We start from the raw sequence: 18434 nt of genomic DNA on the forward strand, positions 1-18434 counted from the left end.
GTTTGCGGAAGCTAGTTAGCCCCAGTTTGTGCTTTTCCCTATAGCGACCATAGGCTAAATAACGCTCATAGCCGCGTAGGTAAGTTTACTAACTTGTAACTATAATTGTGTGCAAAGTGTTTCAAAAAGAGGCAACATTTCCCTTGGGTGTTAGGAAAGGACAAAACAGGAATAAAACAACAGTAAATATTGGACTTACATTTACCAGGTAGTAAACGGCAGCTCTAAATGTAGGATAATTGTAGGATAATGCTAATGTTGCTCGTGTCTGCTAATCATGTAACTAGCCGGTAAGGCAACTAATTGACCAGATAAAAGCCGCTGATAGGTTAATAGCTTGTTACGCAGCCCCCAATTTTTCAAAATATAGAAAATAGTCATATTGACAGGATAACATTCTTAGAAAATAAATATTTATAGAAATAATATCTATGTTATTGACATGATTTCAGTCAGGTTGTTAAATTAGTTAAGGGATTACAATAGTTTGAATATTTCACTATTAACCATATAATGTATTTAAAAGAGGTATGACAGAATGTTATTTTTTCATTAGGGCCTACACAAATGGCATTATCCCATTAATATCTATTGTTTGCTGTCTTTTTTAAAGGTATTTTTGCCTTTAGTGGACAGCTGGATAAATTAACAGCTATTGTAAAAGCATAACACCACAAATCTGTCTGCTGTTTTGCCAAATTTGCACCAAAACAACTTTCTAAAATCCAGTTTGTTTCAAAACTAAATGAGAAGAAATGCTCAACAAAATATCACTTGGACCATCTTTCATTTAGCATTTATGGTGGGGGGGGAAATGGCATTATTACATTTAGTCCATATATAATTTGGCATGATAAAACAAAAACAAAAAATTAGGTTACATCTATTTAATCATGAGTACAGTAACATGAATATTCCATATATTAATGAACATTTGTTTGCTTTATTAATGTGCAAAACAAGATATACATATCTACTGAATGTGTAAGAAGTACAGTATCAGTGAATGGGCCCCACGTAGTGACACAACACTTGTTTCATATGTAATCAGATGACCGAACGTTCCTATAAATACTCCTCTATGCCAATGTACTTCCAAAAAAAAACACAACAGTTAACAGCACTGAACCTAATTGAGACGTGATGGCTTACATGAAACATACCTGTCGAAATTATTACCCTGTTAATGTGCCTACAACAGTAAGATACTATCATTGTTAGTCATTTGCTGGTGTTTTCTGCTCCAAATATTACCCATGTAATATATGAGGTAACAAACCAGGTCTTGCATGGACAACAGCAAGAACTATGTTCCCCTTTTTGGAAAACAAATCAGAGGCCAAAAAAGAAAGCACAAAAATCAGTAATTATTTAGAAAATAAACAGGCTAATTTGATTGACACAAAATTGTTAACATAGAAAAATAATGTACTAGTTCTTAATATGGTGGCTTTAACTGTCATCCCTGCCCCCAATGTAGGTAAAGTCAAATCTGACATTTCATTCATCAGGGTCAACACGTGGTATTGTCAACGCATATGAGTGGGGTCGGAGAGGCCGCACTGCCCCTTGTGATCGGATCGGACCAAAGAGTTGCTCAAAAACTGAGCAACTATCACCATGGCCAGCTTAAAAAAGCAGATTCAATTCTGTGACTTCCCCATTTGGTCGATGAGATTTTAAAAGGGAAATTCCAACCTTAAGTAATCTTGCTTTTTTCATCTCTTAGTAACCTCCTACATTTCCCAGAATGCAGTTTTATTGCAACTTTGAATGAACCGTTTCTGCTCCTGTGCTTCTGCTTACCTCTTATGTGACTTAATCCTCAACATATCTGTGTAAAACTACACATTAGAACAACACAGAACAGTTTTTGTTCAGATCTATTAAACAACGTCATAGCTGCACTGGAATTATCTCAACATTAAAGGCCTACTTCACCGGTTTGAATATGAAGGTGGATTGAATTCTGAGATCCTATGTAGTATAAATGTGCGAAAAAAATTGAAATCGGTACATCCTAGCCTGAGAAAAGGCAGAAAGAGAAACCCTATATTTCTCTTTCTCGTGACATCACAGAAAGATAAATATAGGGTTAAAAAAAACTTACTTTGTAAATATTACTGTGATGTCTTTTACTGTGACAGCACAGTAATATTTACAAAGTAAGATTTAAAAAAAACACTCTTTCTGCCTTTTCTCAGGCTAGGATGAACCGATTTTTTTTTTTTTTGCACATTTATACTACATAGGATCTCAGAATTCAATACACCTTCATATTCAAACCGGTGAAGTAGGCCTTTAACGTCATGAATAAAAAGCATTCGGACCCAGAGGTGCAAGGTAAATCGCCGATAGCGGTTTTATTAGCAGGGTTGAGGTGTTTCAGGGTGGATTTCTCCTTTAAATCTGTGCTGAATTACAACCATTTTCTATTTTCAAAGCTGTGCCTGGCATCTCACATAATTCTAGAGTCCTTGTGGCAGCTCCCCCGGCCCCCGGCCAGACACACATTTTATTGCAAAGTCCTGAAATAGTTTCCAGCCTATGTGTACCGCTTACACAAAAAAAGAAGAAAAAAAAGGTTGTACTTTGAAGCCTACATTGCATTTTGGCCATTCATCAATATTTGAACCACTTTTTGAAAAAAAAAAACACATCCGATAATAATACAATGTAGCAGCTGCTTTTTCACCGTCTCGAGCTGATACTTTAAAATTCTATTAGTGTCAGGTTTTCTAGGGAAAAATACTGCATTCATCTGTTTCTAGAAGGAAATACAAAAAGAAATCACAAATACTGATCCCTATTTATTATGCAATGGCATATTGAAGCTGCGTTAATACAAATTGTGCTTGACTCAATTACTACACAGCACTGAAAGGGAGGCCTGTACTGCAGACTATACTTGTAAAGTGCTGCCAATCATTTTGTTATAAGCAATTTAAACAACTCCTTATTATATTTGACATTACGACCACGCTCGGGTTTAAAGAGAAACTTTTTTTGATCATATTCATCCATAACACTGTCGTGATTATTAAAAAAAAAATACCTGATCACATCGCTCTAAAAACTATTTAAAATTAGACCCATGGATCACATGCTCCCGACTGCAGACAAATAGTGTGATACTAAATGAAAACCTAGGGTGACGAAGATGATGCTATTCCAATACGTTTAAAAGACACTGACAGTACATATAAACCATCTGCTCTTTCAAGACTGATCAAGTTTATTTGCATGTAAACCTTTCCAAAAAATATTCCTTTCCACTTGAATCCTGCTTACCAAATCCTGCACGCGTTGCAGGATGAGAGCGCCGGATCCATGAGAAGTCTTTGTCCAGTACCCAGGCTGTTAACTCTACTCCGAGTTCAATGACAACGCAGAAATGTCCTTTAAGCATTCATCCATCCATCCATCCATCCATCCAATCACTCACATCAGCTGGTTCACTCACTGTGGACTGACAGGGAGAAAGTTACAAGGCAAATTTCAGGCAGTTTTCAGCTTGACCAGGAGGTGGCAGCGAAGACACCATCAAAGTCATTAAAGACTCCCACACAATGATCTTGGGGTGTTTTGATACTGGGAAGGTGAAAGCGCTGGTTCAGCTGAGAGGCAGTCTGTGTGTTGTGCTTGGGCAGTGATATAGCTGGGGCCTTGCTGGTGTGTGCATGTTGATTTCCGTATTGATTTTGTTCTGAGCTGAGATGAGCAGTGTAGCGGTGTTAGCTAGCCACCCCCTGGTGCTTGAGGACTGAGTAGACGTTGTCCACTTTGCTCAGCCTCTCAAAGAAGGGGATGAGGTCCAGCAGCTCCGTGTCCGACATGTCGTCAAACCATGAGACCACAGGCACCTGCACCAAAACACATGGTCAGCAACAACACCAACAACATCATATATCCTTACAAGAACAATACTAACTGTTCACCTAATCCAACTTCTATTTTTTTTAATAGTTTTTGCAATTGGGGCCAGAGTAATATATTTTTAGGGGGCCAATGCCGATTCTGATATTAAAGGTGGAGTCAGTGATTCTGGAGAAGGCTTGTTGTCAAAATCACATTTTGTAAAAATCAGGGAATACTGTATCACAATCTGCTACCTACGTACGTACCGTTTGTGCGCTGCAAAAATGACAAAGAGTTTTCTGAACTTAATTAAGTGTTAAAATTGGAGTCTGTTGGGCAAACTTTTGGCCGATAATTATTATTCTCAGAACAATCGTCAGGCGCTAATTGCAATACCTTAAAACGCAGGAGAGCCCAGTAAACTGATACACGAAAGGTGGAGTGTCATCATCTTGAGTTGGGTGCATTTCATACTCACTGCGTTGTCTGGGTGAAAGACGTATGATGCGGGGGAGTTGTCTATGATGATGACCTTGTTGAGGTCTCTGCCCAGCCGGCTCAAGTCCTTCACGTAGTTCCCTCGGTGGAACACACACGACTCACGGAACAGGCGGCAGCGGAATGCACCCCACTTGTCCAGGAGGTCAGAGACAGGGTCCGCATACTGACGCAATGAAAGAATGATTTAATAGATGAATGGAAGCAGCACTAACTTCTAGAAACTGATGTAAATGGTGCTCGTTTTATTTTCATGTTTGATTGGAGTAGTATTTTTGTATTCTTTAACACTGTCTGTTCATTTTATTTGATTGGATTTTGCACTGGTTTATGGTGGAGCTTTATGCTTTATCCTATCCCTTCCCGAATGGGTCTAGAGTGTATTATGTTGAAATACGCTTTTGATAATTATTTTTATTCATTTTGTTTTTCCTTTTGTTATTCAATTATCCTTTGTTCGAAATAAAGCGAACTCAACAACTGCCACCAAATGTAATGTAGGAAAAAGCCTGTGATCCTGCAGTAATTGATTCCATATATATTATTGATTTTATTTCTCACCTTGGCTAGACTGGCGGTGAACAGGACGCACTCAAACAGTTCTCCCATTCTCTTCAGGAACTCGTCGACATGCGGCCGCTTCAGGACATACACCTGGAACACGTCAAGCATTTTAAAGCAGGTTCCTGCGCGGCTATCATTTTCAAAATACCACAATAAAGAATTATGCCACTTTGTTTAGGGGATAAAATTCAATCTGTGCAAATGATGGCTAGACAATTTGAATGTGTGTCTGTCCACATGACAGATTTGACATGTGGTTCAAAAAGAGCATATTTTATCCACATCAAATTATATATTACAATATCAGGCACTGGGGACTTGCATAAGAATGTAAAAAAAATCTCATATAATTCACTGACAGACAAGCTCTTAGCTCCAAGAGTGAAAATCCATGAGATATTTCTTTGAAGTTCCTTTCCCAGTTTTTGTTCCTTCTTCTTTCTGCGGTGTCTGCGGCTAAGGGGAAGCGTTCCTGAACCAAGTCATCCGGAATAGGCTGTGCTTGTCTGAACAAACCTATCCTGGATTACTTGAATCAGGCCCAGACCCACGGTATGTCATCCAGCGCAGCGTCTCCAAAAACCCAACCTACTACAATGAGCAATTTAAGACTTGAGAGAGCGGTGTGAGTGCCACGCATCTCCGCATTACCTGGTGTAGTGTTCCATCGATTTCCACAGGAATGATGAAATCTGCATTGTTCACCGGCTATTGGAATGATAAAAAAGTTGATTTTAACAAGCAAGATGTGGACATTTGAAAGACTTAACTAAAGCCGACATGGCTGAGCAACCACATGAAGTCACATGAATGTCTGTTCACAAGTGACATTTCAGACTTTTTAATGCCACTTAAAAATAAACTTAATGAAAGTGTCAGGCCATATTGGAACCAGTAGGAAGGATATAATGGAAAAGCTGATGCATAAGGTATTTTTAATAAAGGACATGTATTATAAACCTATTTCAATATACTCACATTGATAAACTGTAACAACAGCTTTGTGAACTGTGTGTATACTCTAAATAACAATCAAAAAGTACGTATTATTTCACCTTACAACCCCTCTCTAAGTATTTAAAAAGCGCAATCAAGAAATGGAAGACCTTTGCAAACAATAATGTTTGCTTCTAAGACCCCGCGGGTACCCTGTGTTTACTACGAGAGATGGATATGAAACAGGCTTGTAAATTATAAAGTAGTATTATTGTAGATTATTTCAGACAGATTCAGGTAGAGAGACAAAAAGTCTGCCGTTTGTTTACATGGAGGAGAGGCTGTGTTTATTTGGTTTTTAAGCAGCAGCTAGTTTGGGGTTTTGGCATTTGCCGGCGATGGCAGAAATGTCACCGGCCCAGCCAACAACAACCAGATGGAGTGGACGTGTAGACCTTACACAGTGTTTTTAACTGGTGAACTATGTCATGACGTAATGCGATCACTATGTGCTTTAAAGCCCTTTTTTTTCTAAGTCCCCTACATCCCGTAAGAAATGAAAGAAAAACATTTTGCACATAGCTGCTTGTAATTAACGCGACATGTCACTCTGCTTACCTTAAAGGAGCTGTGAACCAGCGTCTCGTCCAGGTCTATTACCACACAGATCTTCCCGGAGTCTTTTGACTTCACTGGAGGCAACAATGGCTTCACCTGGATCTAAAAACACATCACAAATAAGTTTACCTGAAAGATGACAAAGTATGAGGTCCCTAAAAGTAGTCAAAAAAGGAAGATTTTATTGCACGTGATACAAAATACTGCTACCAGGCATTGGTGTAAAGAAACGCCATGAATGAAAATCAGTGGCTAACTATTGTTGAAGAGTTGTTTTTAAAATGGAGAACCTCTAAAAAGGTAGAGAATGTGAGATTTGATCTTTGATATGTTGACCTGTCTGACACAGATTTGATCTTTCCAAAGTTGTGGAAACAGGAGGAAAATATGCCACGAGCAAGAGAGAGAGAGAGACCGACAGACCGACAGACAGACAGACAGGTTAAAAGTTACCTTAGAGACAGTTCCGTTCTCCTCCACCAGCAGTGGGGCATTGTTATTGACGGGCGGGGGCTCTGGCTGGTCCCGACACAGGCAGCAGAGCAGGCTGGAGAACAGGCCTCTGCTGCGAGGCTTCTTAGAGGACACAGAGGGGGAAGACCCTATGGACGAGGAACTTTAACTTTAGACACTGATTTACACTTTGAATGGAGACAATTTATAAATATGTTACTCTAATAAAATAAAAGTCATTAAACTGTAATGACTATATTTGTACCCTTCCTACACAGTGCCACCTTGTATGTGATGCCTCCATCTTGTCAGTGAATGCCTTAAAAAGCAGTAAAACCAACAGCTTTCCTCATACTTTTGTCATGTGCACACGGACCCTCCTGGAGCCAGCAGCTCTTGCATAACCTCCTCTCTGACGTCAGCAGCAAACAGTGAAAACCATCCACCAATGACAGACGCGGCAGCACGTTAACACTTCACTCTCAAGCAGGCGTTGTAAAAGGCTCAGCATGAACCAATCTGGTATAATGCACTACATGTAAATGACCCGTACATGAATTGCAGTTAATATAACCATTAGAACAGCCAATGAAAATAGTATTTTTTTCAAGTACAAATGGACAAGAAAATAAAAGTTAACAATACAAACAAGTTAATAAAATACAACTAAGCTGAATGTGCTTGGTATGCAAGAAGTTATGACCTTTATACCATGAATCAAACCTTTACTTCATGTTCAGTGTTTGTCAAGCAACAAAATACTCTACTCAACTTTTTTTGTTAAAGTTGAACAAATTCAACTATTTCCTTTCTTTACCCTTTTTAATTAGCAGCAGTAATGCTTCTGTATGGACTAATAGCTAGGTTACCTATTAGAGGTGGCCAAATGAGTAATACTACTCAGAAGCAGCAGACACATTTCAGCCTCTGGGGGCTTTTTCTCCTTTTCTTCTTACAATTGAACAAATCTCCAGCGGATCCCTGCCAAGCCGTAGCTTAACCAGACAAACTTGGCAAATGGTGAATGAAGAGTTTAGTGTCAATCACCATAGTACAGCAAAGGAGGAGGAGGAAGCGTGCACCTGTGCAGTTCAACAGGTTTAAAGCTCAGTCCATACACTGTTTGTTGGTGCCATTTCACGTTTGTACTTTATTTATATTAAAGATAACTTTTTTTTTAATGTATTTTACAAGTACATTGTAAAGCATGCCACAAACGAATGTTTTCAATATTAGTTTTGTCTATGTCTGTGATAAAATAGTGGTTATTCCAGCAGCCTAAAATGACTTTAAAATGTCTCTAACAGTGCAAAAGTCCACATTTCCATGCATGCATGACAAAGAAAACATTAATTTCCTAATATTTAAGAAGGTGGAAACAACAAATGAAACTATTAAAAACTTGCAGCCTTGGGTTGAAATATTTTTAACGAGTTGGAACAAGCTGATATAAATTCAATGTGATACTGTCAATGTGGATATATTACCTTTGCATGCAAGTAAGATTTTGCATCAACATTAGTTCTTGTGTGAATATGAAAAACATATACAGTCATATGAAAAAGTTTGGGAACCCCTCTCAGCCGGCATTATAATTGACTCTGCTTTCACAAAAAAAAGATTAAAGTGGTATGTCTTTAATTTACCAGGAACAGCTAACTACTGGGATGTTTTCCAAACAAAGATTTTTTGAAAAGCAGTAAACTCTTGTTTTAACTTATTTTTTTCTTTTTTTTTTTTTTGGTTGTTGTAGCACTTTGAGATTTTTTGCTAAATATAAAGTGCGTTATAAATAAAATTCATTATTATTATTATTATTTGGTTGTGTGAAATAAAATAAAATGTGAAAAACTGGCTGTGCAAAAATATGGGTACCCTTGTGGTTTTGTTGATTTTAATGCCTGTAACAGCATGTAAAACTGATGACTTTAAACACAAAGTTGGTTGGATTATGTTGTTAAGCCTTGAACCTCATAGAAATGTCTGTTTAATCATGAGAAAATGTATTTTAGGTGCCTAAATGCAAGTTGCACTTCTCTTTGACTCTCTGCTGAAGTGAGACAGAATGGGACCATCAAAACTGCTCCCAAAATATCTTAAAAACAAAGATTATTCATTATCATGGTTTAGGGGAAGGCTACAAGAAGCTTTCCCAAAGGTTTCAATTGTCAATTTCTACTGTAAGGAACGTTGTCAGGGAATGGAAGGACACAGGCACAGTTGCAGTTAAACCCAGGTCTAGCAGACCAAGAAAAGTACAAGAGCGGCATATGCGGCGGATTGTGAGAATGGTTGCACACAACTCAAAGATCACCTCCAAAGACCTGCAAGAACATCTGGCTGCAGATTGTGTATCTGTACATGGTTCAACAAATCAGTGCAATGTTGCCGGCTGAGAGGGGTTCCCAAACTTTTTCATATGACTGTATGTGGTAATGAGACTTTTTTTGTCATTCATTCAATTGGTCATCTCAAAAGGTCCTTGGGCTCATACTGGCGGACCAAGAAAACTATTTATAAGAAGTCATTTTAAAGGGTTGTTTCACAGGTTTTAAGGCTACACAACCTTAACTTTTATTTACCTCCGATCTGCGGATTTAGCCTGAAGATGTGTCAGAGTTGTCAGTCACTGAGTATATTTCTGTTCTCACATTCAGATTGTCATGCCAACGACTCCAAATGCTTCATGTCCCATAAATCTGTCAACACCACCCCCTCCTGACTTCTGCTGCCTCTCATCAGACTTTCTTTCACCTCTTTATTTCTCTCTCTCTCTGTCTGTCTCTCTCTGTCTGTCTCTCTGTCCGGACGTGACCGTGTTACCAACACACTAGCCTCTGTTGTGCATCTCTCACGCCTCTTTTCACCCCCTCCTCCTAACTGCGTTTGTGGATTGGGGGGCCGGTATGTATGACCCTCCGCTGGCCTTTTGCTCGCTCGGGGGCCAAAAAAACAGGAAGAGGAAACAGACTGGTATCAGCGGAGGAAGCTACTTGCCGTTGTGTTTCAACGTTTTAGCGTAGCAGGAGAAGGCTTGCGATAGCATTATCAGTATTATTACACAGGCACGTCGGGAGATTTCATGTCAATATGATTTGCAGTTCATTCATGGTTTATCTACCCAAGTGTATTCAGTCAATATAGTAATGTAGTCGATATTCACTGTCCTATGTACTCATTCATTATGGTCTTCACTACCTCCTACCTGTCCTCTTAAAGGTGGAGTCAGTGATTCTGTAGAACGCTTGTTGTCAAATTCATTTGTCAACATCTGTGAATATCTACCTGTCCGTACTGTGTGTGCTGAAATTGTTTTGGCGTTAATACACAGCCTAGGCTCTGTGAACTTGTATGTAAACAAAGGTGGCCCACCATAGCTAGCGGCATGTCTGCTTTACAGAGCCTATGCAGGGTAATAACAGTTTTAAAAAAAAGTTTGGACAGGAAGCAGATTGTGTGAAGATATTCACTGATTTTGACTCAACGTGATTTTGACAGAATTCTCCAGAGTCACTGATTACACCTTTACATTTCCACTGTTCACTCCCACGTCCTTATTTGCTCCCTCGAGTCTCAGTAAGCCTTGATATTCATCTTACCACAAGCCCTTAAATAAAAGGAGAAAAAAAAATATGACTAACTGGGTGCTGACCACAAAACACAGAGCGGCCATTTATTCATAAAAAAACAGGGCCATTGTGAAGATGACGCGGAAGGAGATCATTTATGGGGTGAACTTCCTAAAGCTGAATCATGAGAAACAAAAGGATAAGTCTTATTGCTGTGTCGCCCAAATCAAGTGTCTATTTGCAGCCCAGTCCAGAGCCATAGAAACAGATGAGAGATTTTTTTTTTTTTTAAAGATTTTTTGTTGTTTCTCATTATTCTCATTATCGATTTATCTGCAGATTATTTTCTCGGGTCATTAAGTTAATATCAAACAAATAAAAAGTGTTGTAAAAAGTAATTTAAAGTTCCGTTTTCATAACGCTTCTATTTTAGAGGCAATAGTGTGATGTTTTGACGTCTGCACGGGGGAAAAAACATATTCAAAAGCCGCCCGAGACAGAGAGATGCACTTTAATCCGTCAAATCAGAAATACTAGAAGATCAAATTCCTTCCTTAACATCTCCTGTTGTGGATTAGGCAAAAACGCAAACCACGACATGTGCTCTCCTGTCCCATAACTTACAGAAAATTATTTATCGTTCAGAAGCAGCTGACTCGATGATTAAATAGCATCAGGGTGGAATAACTCAACGCTAAAGATGCCTTATCAGCCCAGGATCCATTTTAGATTTAAGACATGACCGTGTCAATAGATTCCAGTTATCAACGTTTCCACTCCCTGCTGTAATCTCGATATGAAATTACTGACACACGATCGATAAGTAACTTCCCACTATAGGATTTCGCAATGCACTGAATTCATTCCACATGTCTTAGGGCGTTTTCACACTTAAAAGTGCATGCCAGTTTACAGAGCCTATGATGTGTATAAAACAGTACACGCACACACATAGTAAGGACAGTTAGTGGATAGTGATTGTGAGGAGATATACACTGATTTTGACAAAAAGTGATTTTGACAACAAGCATTCTCCAGAATCGGTGACTCCAGCCTTAAATATTTGTTTTATCAATTGACAAAGTGGCCGCCAGCAAATTTGCATCAGTCTGTTACAAGGATACAACTTTGTTTAAAAAGGGCTGGAGTCTTCGAAAACAGCTGTTTCTTTCACGTGACAATAAAAAAAATGTCCAATAAAAGCACAGACTCATTTGAGACTGGATAGTGGAGTTGGAAGTTATCATTCTGGCCTTACTTTCCCTTTAAGAAGAAACTGTAATAAAAATGATCTGTACATGCAAGTTTGGTGAGTTTGTCATCGAGGACTCACCATTATTTTTTTTCTCACATTTCTGCCTTTTTGACTGATAATATGATACATGATTTTGTTTTTGTGTTTGTGTTTTTTACGCTTCTATGCAAAGTGATTTACAAATAAAATATATTATTATTATTAGCAGCATGGCTCGAGGCCTTCTAGCTCAGATGCCGGAATTAGTTGTAAATGGAAAATGCAAATAGAATTGTGCTGCCTTTGTGTAGTGGGAACTTGACTAACAAACCCAAGCTGGATTTCTCATCTGAATCGCTGCTCAGGCATATTTGCATGAAATCAATAGTCTTATAACTAAATTAAAAGTTTTCCTACGCATTCTGGTCCTTGACCCTCATTTTTAGATCTCAAAGTCTTCATAATGTACATTTTTAGTATAGCATATTTCTGTATTTTGTGTTCAGTCAGTGGATACAGTAGGTAATACTTTGTAACCATATTGAGTAAGATCTTGTTCAGTCTTCCCGCCCCAAAGTTGAGAAACACTCACTCACTCACTCACTCACTCACACTTATAAAAAATGGCCTTGTATGACAAGACAGTAACTTATAATGTATTTACTACATTGTACAGCTACAAGCTTTGAACCAGTGTGCATCCTTCGGAGATGCACGATCAGTACGTTAGTCAAGAGTTTGTGTGTGTGTGTGTGTGTGTGTGTGTGTGTGTGTATTCAAGAGACGGAACTACAAAAAAAAACGATAGTGAAGTGAACAGATCCTCTTAAGGCAACTCGAAACTGAAACCTTAAACTTGTCATTTCATTTCGATGAAGCTTGAACAAACTTTCGTCATTTTTTAATGAAGTCCCAATCTCTTTAGTCAGCACAGAGTCAACACAGTGCTGTGTGTCACAAGGGGGACAAGGTTATGTAATAGATCGGGCTACTACACATTTACAGCTGCTCCACATAACAACTCATAATCAAATGTCTAAATATACTCTACAATAAGTTTGGTTTGTCTGAGAAAGTATTTAACTCAAATATCTAACCCTAACCCATTATTCAAATATGTGTCTGTATATTACATTTTTCAAGTAGGGCTGGAAAACCACTCAAAATTAAGACAAGGACAGGCAGTGTTTTTCCCACAGGGATGATGACCGACAGGCCACCTGATTACTCAGTAACCTGCTTTTTTACTCTGTGCCATTTTATTGGTATGTGTGGGTGTACAGAGACGGTGCCAGAACAGAAATAAAGAAAAATAAATCCATGTAAGTGAGCTGATGAGGAAATCAGAAATTCACAGACCTTCGGAGTCACTTTTTGACAAATAACTAACTAACTAAAAGTCAAGACAGCGAGAATGAAGAGATATAAGATGATACAATATGTATAATAGCCATTAAGGTGACACACTGCAAAAAAATAAATAATAATCAAGCACTGGTCATTTTGAAATGTTTGTCTTGTTTCCTTTGAGAACATGTCTTCTTTCATACTATTACTATTGCAGATTACATTAATGTGTTTATTTGGCTAAACCCTGTCTGTATGCGTCTGTATATTTCTGATATACAATCACCTTTAATGGCCAACATCTCTACATCATTTTAATTTATTTTTTAATTTTCAATACTCAATACAAAAAAGAATTGCGTTAATGTATTTAATCTATTGGCTCAGTTTCATGATATATGCAAGTTAAAAATGTTACCCTATTTCACCCTTCAGGGTCTCGCCTAAATATTGTTTTATTTACATACATTGGCAATATCAAATATACAAGAGTTACTTTATGTAGCTATGTTGTTGCATTTTTTTTTATTATCCAAGCTACTTACAACACTTTATTATTCTTTAAAACATGATTTTTTTAAGACACTTTTATAGAAATATTAAAGCCATCTTGATGAAGCATATACGTCATTTCCTTTACTTTCATGACAGGCCAAAGGGCCGCAGCCATTATTTCTGCACCACACACAAACACTGGCAGTTTTAGTGCTCTATCTTGTATTCCCCCTCCACTTTCTTACAGATGTTTGCAAAATGTGCAGCACTGTAGACTTTAACGTGTTGTCACACCAACGCAGATGAACTGTGCAGTGAGCGAGTGAAGTTTACAGAGCGGAGGAGTGGAGAGCACGGAGCTGAATAACTTTTTTTCCTCCCCCTGACATGAGTGCAGAAAAAGTGAAACTTACCCCTCTCTCCCGCGGCTTTATTCCCCTCTTCATCCCGGCTCACTTGGGTGATTATTGAGGACGGATTGTCCATCACATCCAGCTAATCACAGCACACTTTTTTGTATTAAAAAAAAGTTTAAGAGCTTGTTCGCTGACTCGGGTGCTGCATTTAAACACAACTTAAAACATGTACTGCGGGAAACATCGCAACAAGTCGCCTTCAGAGCACGTCCATTACTATGTCCACTGCAAACGCTGCCGCCGCTGTTGTAGTTGTTGTTCGCTCAAAGCAAAGGAAAACTAGTCTAAAGTTTGAGGTCGGAAATACAGGAAAACATTTGACAAGGAGATGGCAACTTTGATTCAATATGGTGCTCAACTCCGCTCGCAATTTCAAGATACAAACATGGAGGTTTCAAGGCTTCCCATTTCACTTAAAGTGGCGCAGTGAGGGAATGGCCGCGCGCAACACTCCCTCCCTGTGGCGTCAACGAGTTTGACGACGGTCCCTCAAAGTAACCCGCAACAAAGTTACAACTAGCGACACCGGACTTTGTTTTACTCGAACGAACTACTGTTTAAAAACAGTTTGAATACGCGTATTACACCATTTACAATGTTAACGCTGCATTGTTTGGGCTACACCAGCCTAGCTGCTTTACTAACATCAAATAACGGCACGTCAATTATTTACAGGCTTCGGCAACTGTAGCCAGAGCGGTTTCCTGCCATACCGCGACCTCTAAAAACACAATTTGACTAAGAATAGCACACTCTTTCCATAATGTGAGCTACTTATAATTCATTTAAGTGTTTGGGTCTGTGCTATTGTATTCATTGCGAGTAAAGATTTGCTCAAAAGTAAAACTTTTCGGTACAAGTAGCAGCAGCAAAGAAACGCCCAGTTTGGGTTCCCTTGAAACTGCCTACAGACAGGGAGCGTCGCGCAAGTGCAGTATCCAGCTCAGCAGGATGAAGTGTGGAATATTTTGCCTTTGTTTGTCAGCAGTAGACAATTGTGATTGGTTTGTTTATGTAGGATTTTGATGAGTTAATTCCTGTCGCAATTGGTTTTTATTTCATTTCCAAAATTGTCTTGAATACAATTTTGACAGGTCCTGAAATAGTTTGGGTTATGATATTAATGTTTTATACAAGGTTACTTTATTCCATCTCACTTTTAAATGTGTTTTGGGGAATAATGTGTATTGATCATGCTGTAACCAAACTACAAAATAGAAGAATTCATGTTGAATGTTGAATTCATGTTCATGCCCTTTTTAACATGAGACCCCAGGTGTAGTTGTGAAGGCCCAAAGTGCGTCCCACAGAAACAAATGAATTCTCCCAATTGTATCAATAGTTTATTACATACTATCTCATAAAAACATTGTCAACTTTTTTCCACATATAAACACTGCAAATTGGCACATTTACAAATCTTAAACTGTCCAAATTCATACAAAAAAGCAACACTGTGATAGATCAATTACACAAGACGCTGTATTATTACAAGACAGCATTGTGCTGTGTGTGTGTGTGTGTGTGTGTGTGTGTGTGTGTGTGTGTGTGTGTGTGTGTGTGTGTGTGTGCGTGCATGTATGTAAGAATCTATATGCATTTGTCTGTTGTTCTAAAGTCCAAATACTGCAGTACAATGCTAGCTTTGTTCAAATCGTTCATCAATTGTGAATTTGTACTAATGGAGACACATTTACAAGAGCAATATTTTGGATGTTAATCCAATTTAGGCACTGACTGGGTGATCATGATGTGAGCAGCCCCACCGATAAGTAATACTGACAAAGCACAGTAGCTTACCAGAATCTATGACTTCTCCAAGTAAGTGTTATACATTTTTATACAGACCGCGTTTATTACAGTTTAACCACAGGACAAAAAAAAAGTTGTACCAAAAAATTCCTAGCTCACCCTAAAATAGTTCATTGTTACTGTGTGAATCACAAAGACACCGCTCATTTGTTTTGCTTTTTTTTTTTTGTTGCCTCGATCATAATTTCAAAAGTGAATCAAAATGACTTGGCCACACACACACACACACACACACACACACACACATGCAAATAAATTAACATGAAAAAAGTAAACAATTTCAAGAGAGAAAAAAAATATATATTTTGGGTTTTGAATTTTTAAATGTGTAAGTAAATGCAAAAAAAAAATAAAAATTAGCAGCTTAAATCATGAAACATTCACATGAGTTTGTTTGACTACCAAATTGAGTGACATAAACACATGTTCCAGGCTGGCTGTGCAGAGCGGAGACCAGTGTCCATCTTAAACCAAATACTCATGTGCAACTTTTAGAATTCACAATGTGACTGAGAAACTGTGCAATCAATCATAAGAAAGCCAAAGAACATCCTGTGTCCCTCCCTCCAGCTGATTTACAGTTTATGAGCAGTACTGAACTCCATTTTGGGTCTTCTCGTTTCACGTTTGTTTCATCCCAGAAACCCACTATAGTGTTGAATGTTGATTCTCCCAAATAGCACGTGGACTCCTGTCTTTTCTGTGGATATTGCAGCAGTATCCAGTTGTCTGTGCCTTAGTCTGGAGGCTGTACATTTCTCAGCAGCCGTGGTTCACAGAGGAGGATGTGTGTGTGTGTGTGTTGCTGCCTTTTCACCGTCAGTAGCTCACTTGGGGCTAGGGGCGGTCCCAGACTGGGGTGAGCTCTGGTAGGTACGCAGCATCACCTTGTGCTTGGTGGCAGCCTCTGAGCGCCGACACTGTTGATCCACTAAGAACTCTTTGAGTCGGCCAGAGGTGAAGGTGAGGGTCTGTCTCTTCAGCTTCATCAGGTAGGAGTCCTGCAGCCAGGCCTGTTGGAAGCAGTCTCGTGTGGTAGGACGGGCCCTGGACATACACATATAATCATAGTTAAACATTTTTAAACAAATTCTCTCCCATTGGAAGTGTAACATTAATTGTTTTTGGCACTCACCATGGATAACTGCTCAACATCTTCTTGACAAAGACGGAGGCACTTTGGGACACATTTGGGTACAGTTTTGTCGGGTCAAATGTAGCCAGCAGGATTTTAGCTTCGACTTGAAGCGGGTTTTTATCTGCAAATGGCAATTGACCACTAAGCCTGGATGTAAACACATAGAAAAACCAAGGTTAAGACTGAGTAAGCATTTCAAATTCACTCACTTCTTCGACAAATCAGTTTTGATCCCGCTTCTCTTAGAAAACAGTAAAAATGCCGTGACTTTAGCAGGTTGTTCCACAATAAAATTAGATTTAAAGGTGAAGTCAGAGATTCTGGAATATGATAATAATATATTAACAACATATTTCATCATCAGTGAACACACAGTAGGAGCAGGTAGCTAATCTAGATGAGTTATTTGCTGATTCTGAGAAAAAGTGATTTTGACCAAGAGCAATTTTCCAGAATCACTAACTCCACCTTTAATATGCTGTGCCCAAAGCAAACTCCACTGACTGTGGCCTTAATGGTAATGAAAGGTTATTAGAATGTTAAACAGTTTCACTTACATGACGTAGGTGACGACTCCAACGGTCCAGATATCAGCAGGAGGACCAACCACTTCACCCTTTAACACCTCAGGAGCTTGGATCACAATTGATAAGAGGATGAACATTTTGAATTTAAAAAAAAACATATTTGTTGCTTGAACAGTGACTGTATGGAAGGTTATCTCTACCATTACAAGTAAACTTATATGAACTGATATGTGGACATCCTCACCCATGAACTCAAGAGTTCCTGCCCCTGCGTCCTGGTGCTTTAGACTGAGTGGGTTGAAGCTCTGAGCGCTTCCAAAGTCCACTATCTTGATGGCGTTGAGGTTAGTCACCAGGATGTTGTCTGGCTTCAGGTCCAGGTGGAGCACACGTCGGCTGTGGAGAAACTCAACCCCCTGGAGGATCTGCACCAGGTAAGTCACCACGTCATCCTCTGAGTAACGGAACCTTTTCAGAGGCAACACAAGAAGGGACATTACCCATAGATATACACTGATATAGCAAATCCATTCAAAGTATCAGTACTAGCTCGATCTGGCATGGAAAGACCAGCCTGATCTCACACAAGCTTCACATTTGTTTCTCTCATGCATATCAGTCTGACATTTTCCCAATCTTCTATCATGGGGTCACCTGGAAATCCAGACCTGCCGCTGGCTAATTGAATTTGCTGCGCCTGTTGGTCCGGACACTCTCCATTGAAGCTCCTTAAATATTTCAAGAAATCCTGAGCTACCAATCAAATCGTTCTTTCTGATATGGGTCATGGCCAGACCCTCTATCGTTCTAAATATGTGCCTGGATTTCCAGGTTAATCGTGGGGAGGAACCCAGTCAAAAATAGCCTGTCCAATCAGGGCTCACCTTCTTAACCAACATTTGTCCCTCACAGTGGGAGGCAGCTTCTGATTGGTTTGTGAAGTTGCCTATCTAGCCTCGTGAGACCAGC

General features: G+C 39.1%; 2 protein-coding genes across 2 annotated transcripts in view; both read right to left on the reverse strand.

The window, feature by feature from the left end:
• Positions 1–812: 812 nt before the first annotated feature.
• LOC307269939 (carboxy-terminal domain RNA polymerase II polypeptide A small phosphatase 1-like) lies at positions 813–14381 on the reverse strand. The gene is made up of 7 exons (XM_080053026.1): positions 13986–14381; positions 6928–7076; positions 6475–6576; positions 5572–5628; positions 4918–5010; positions 4337–4522; positions 813–3863 (listed from the first exon to the last, which is right to left on the reverse strand). The coding sequence occupies exons 1-7, from the start codon at positions 14056–14058 to the stop codon at positions 3735–3737; spliced, it is 789 nt and encodes a 262-aa protein (XP_079909152.1). The 5' UTR covers positions 14059–14381; the 3' UTR covers positions 813–3734.
• Positions 14382–16627: 2246 nt separating this feature from the next.
• The window catches only part of LOC307269866 (striated muscle preferentially expressed protein kinase-like), a gene marked incomplete at both ends in the record, with an annotated part of 44906 nt that continues 43099 nt past the window's right edge, over positions 16628–18434 (reverse strand). Inside the window, 4 exons of the mRNA XM_080052948.1 lie at positions 16628–16847; positions 16936–17085; positions 17496–17571; positions 17710–17933. Of these exons, the coding sequence (XP_079909074.1) occupies positions 16628–16847; positions 16936–17085; positions 17496–17571; positions 17710–17933 (670 nt within the window). The remainder of the gene's footprint in view (positions 16848–16935; positions 17086–17495; positions 17572–17709; positions 17934–18434) is intronic.

This window comes from Ammodytes marinus (genome assembly GCF_949987685.1).
Source record: "Ammodytes marinus genome assembly, chromosome: 24".
Taxonomy (NCBI): Eukaryota; Metazoa; Chordata; class Actinopteri; order Uranoscopiformes; family Ammodytidae; genus Ammodytes; species Ammodytes marinus.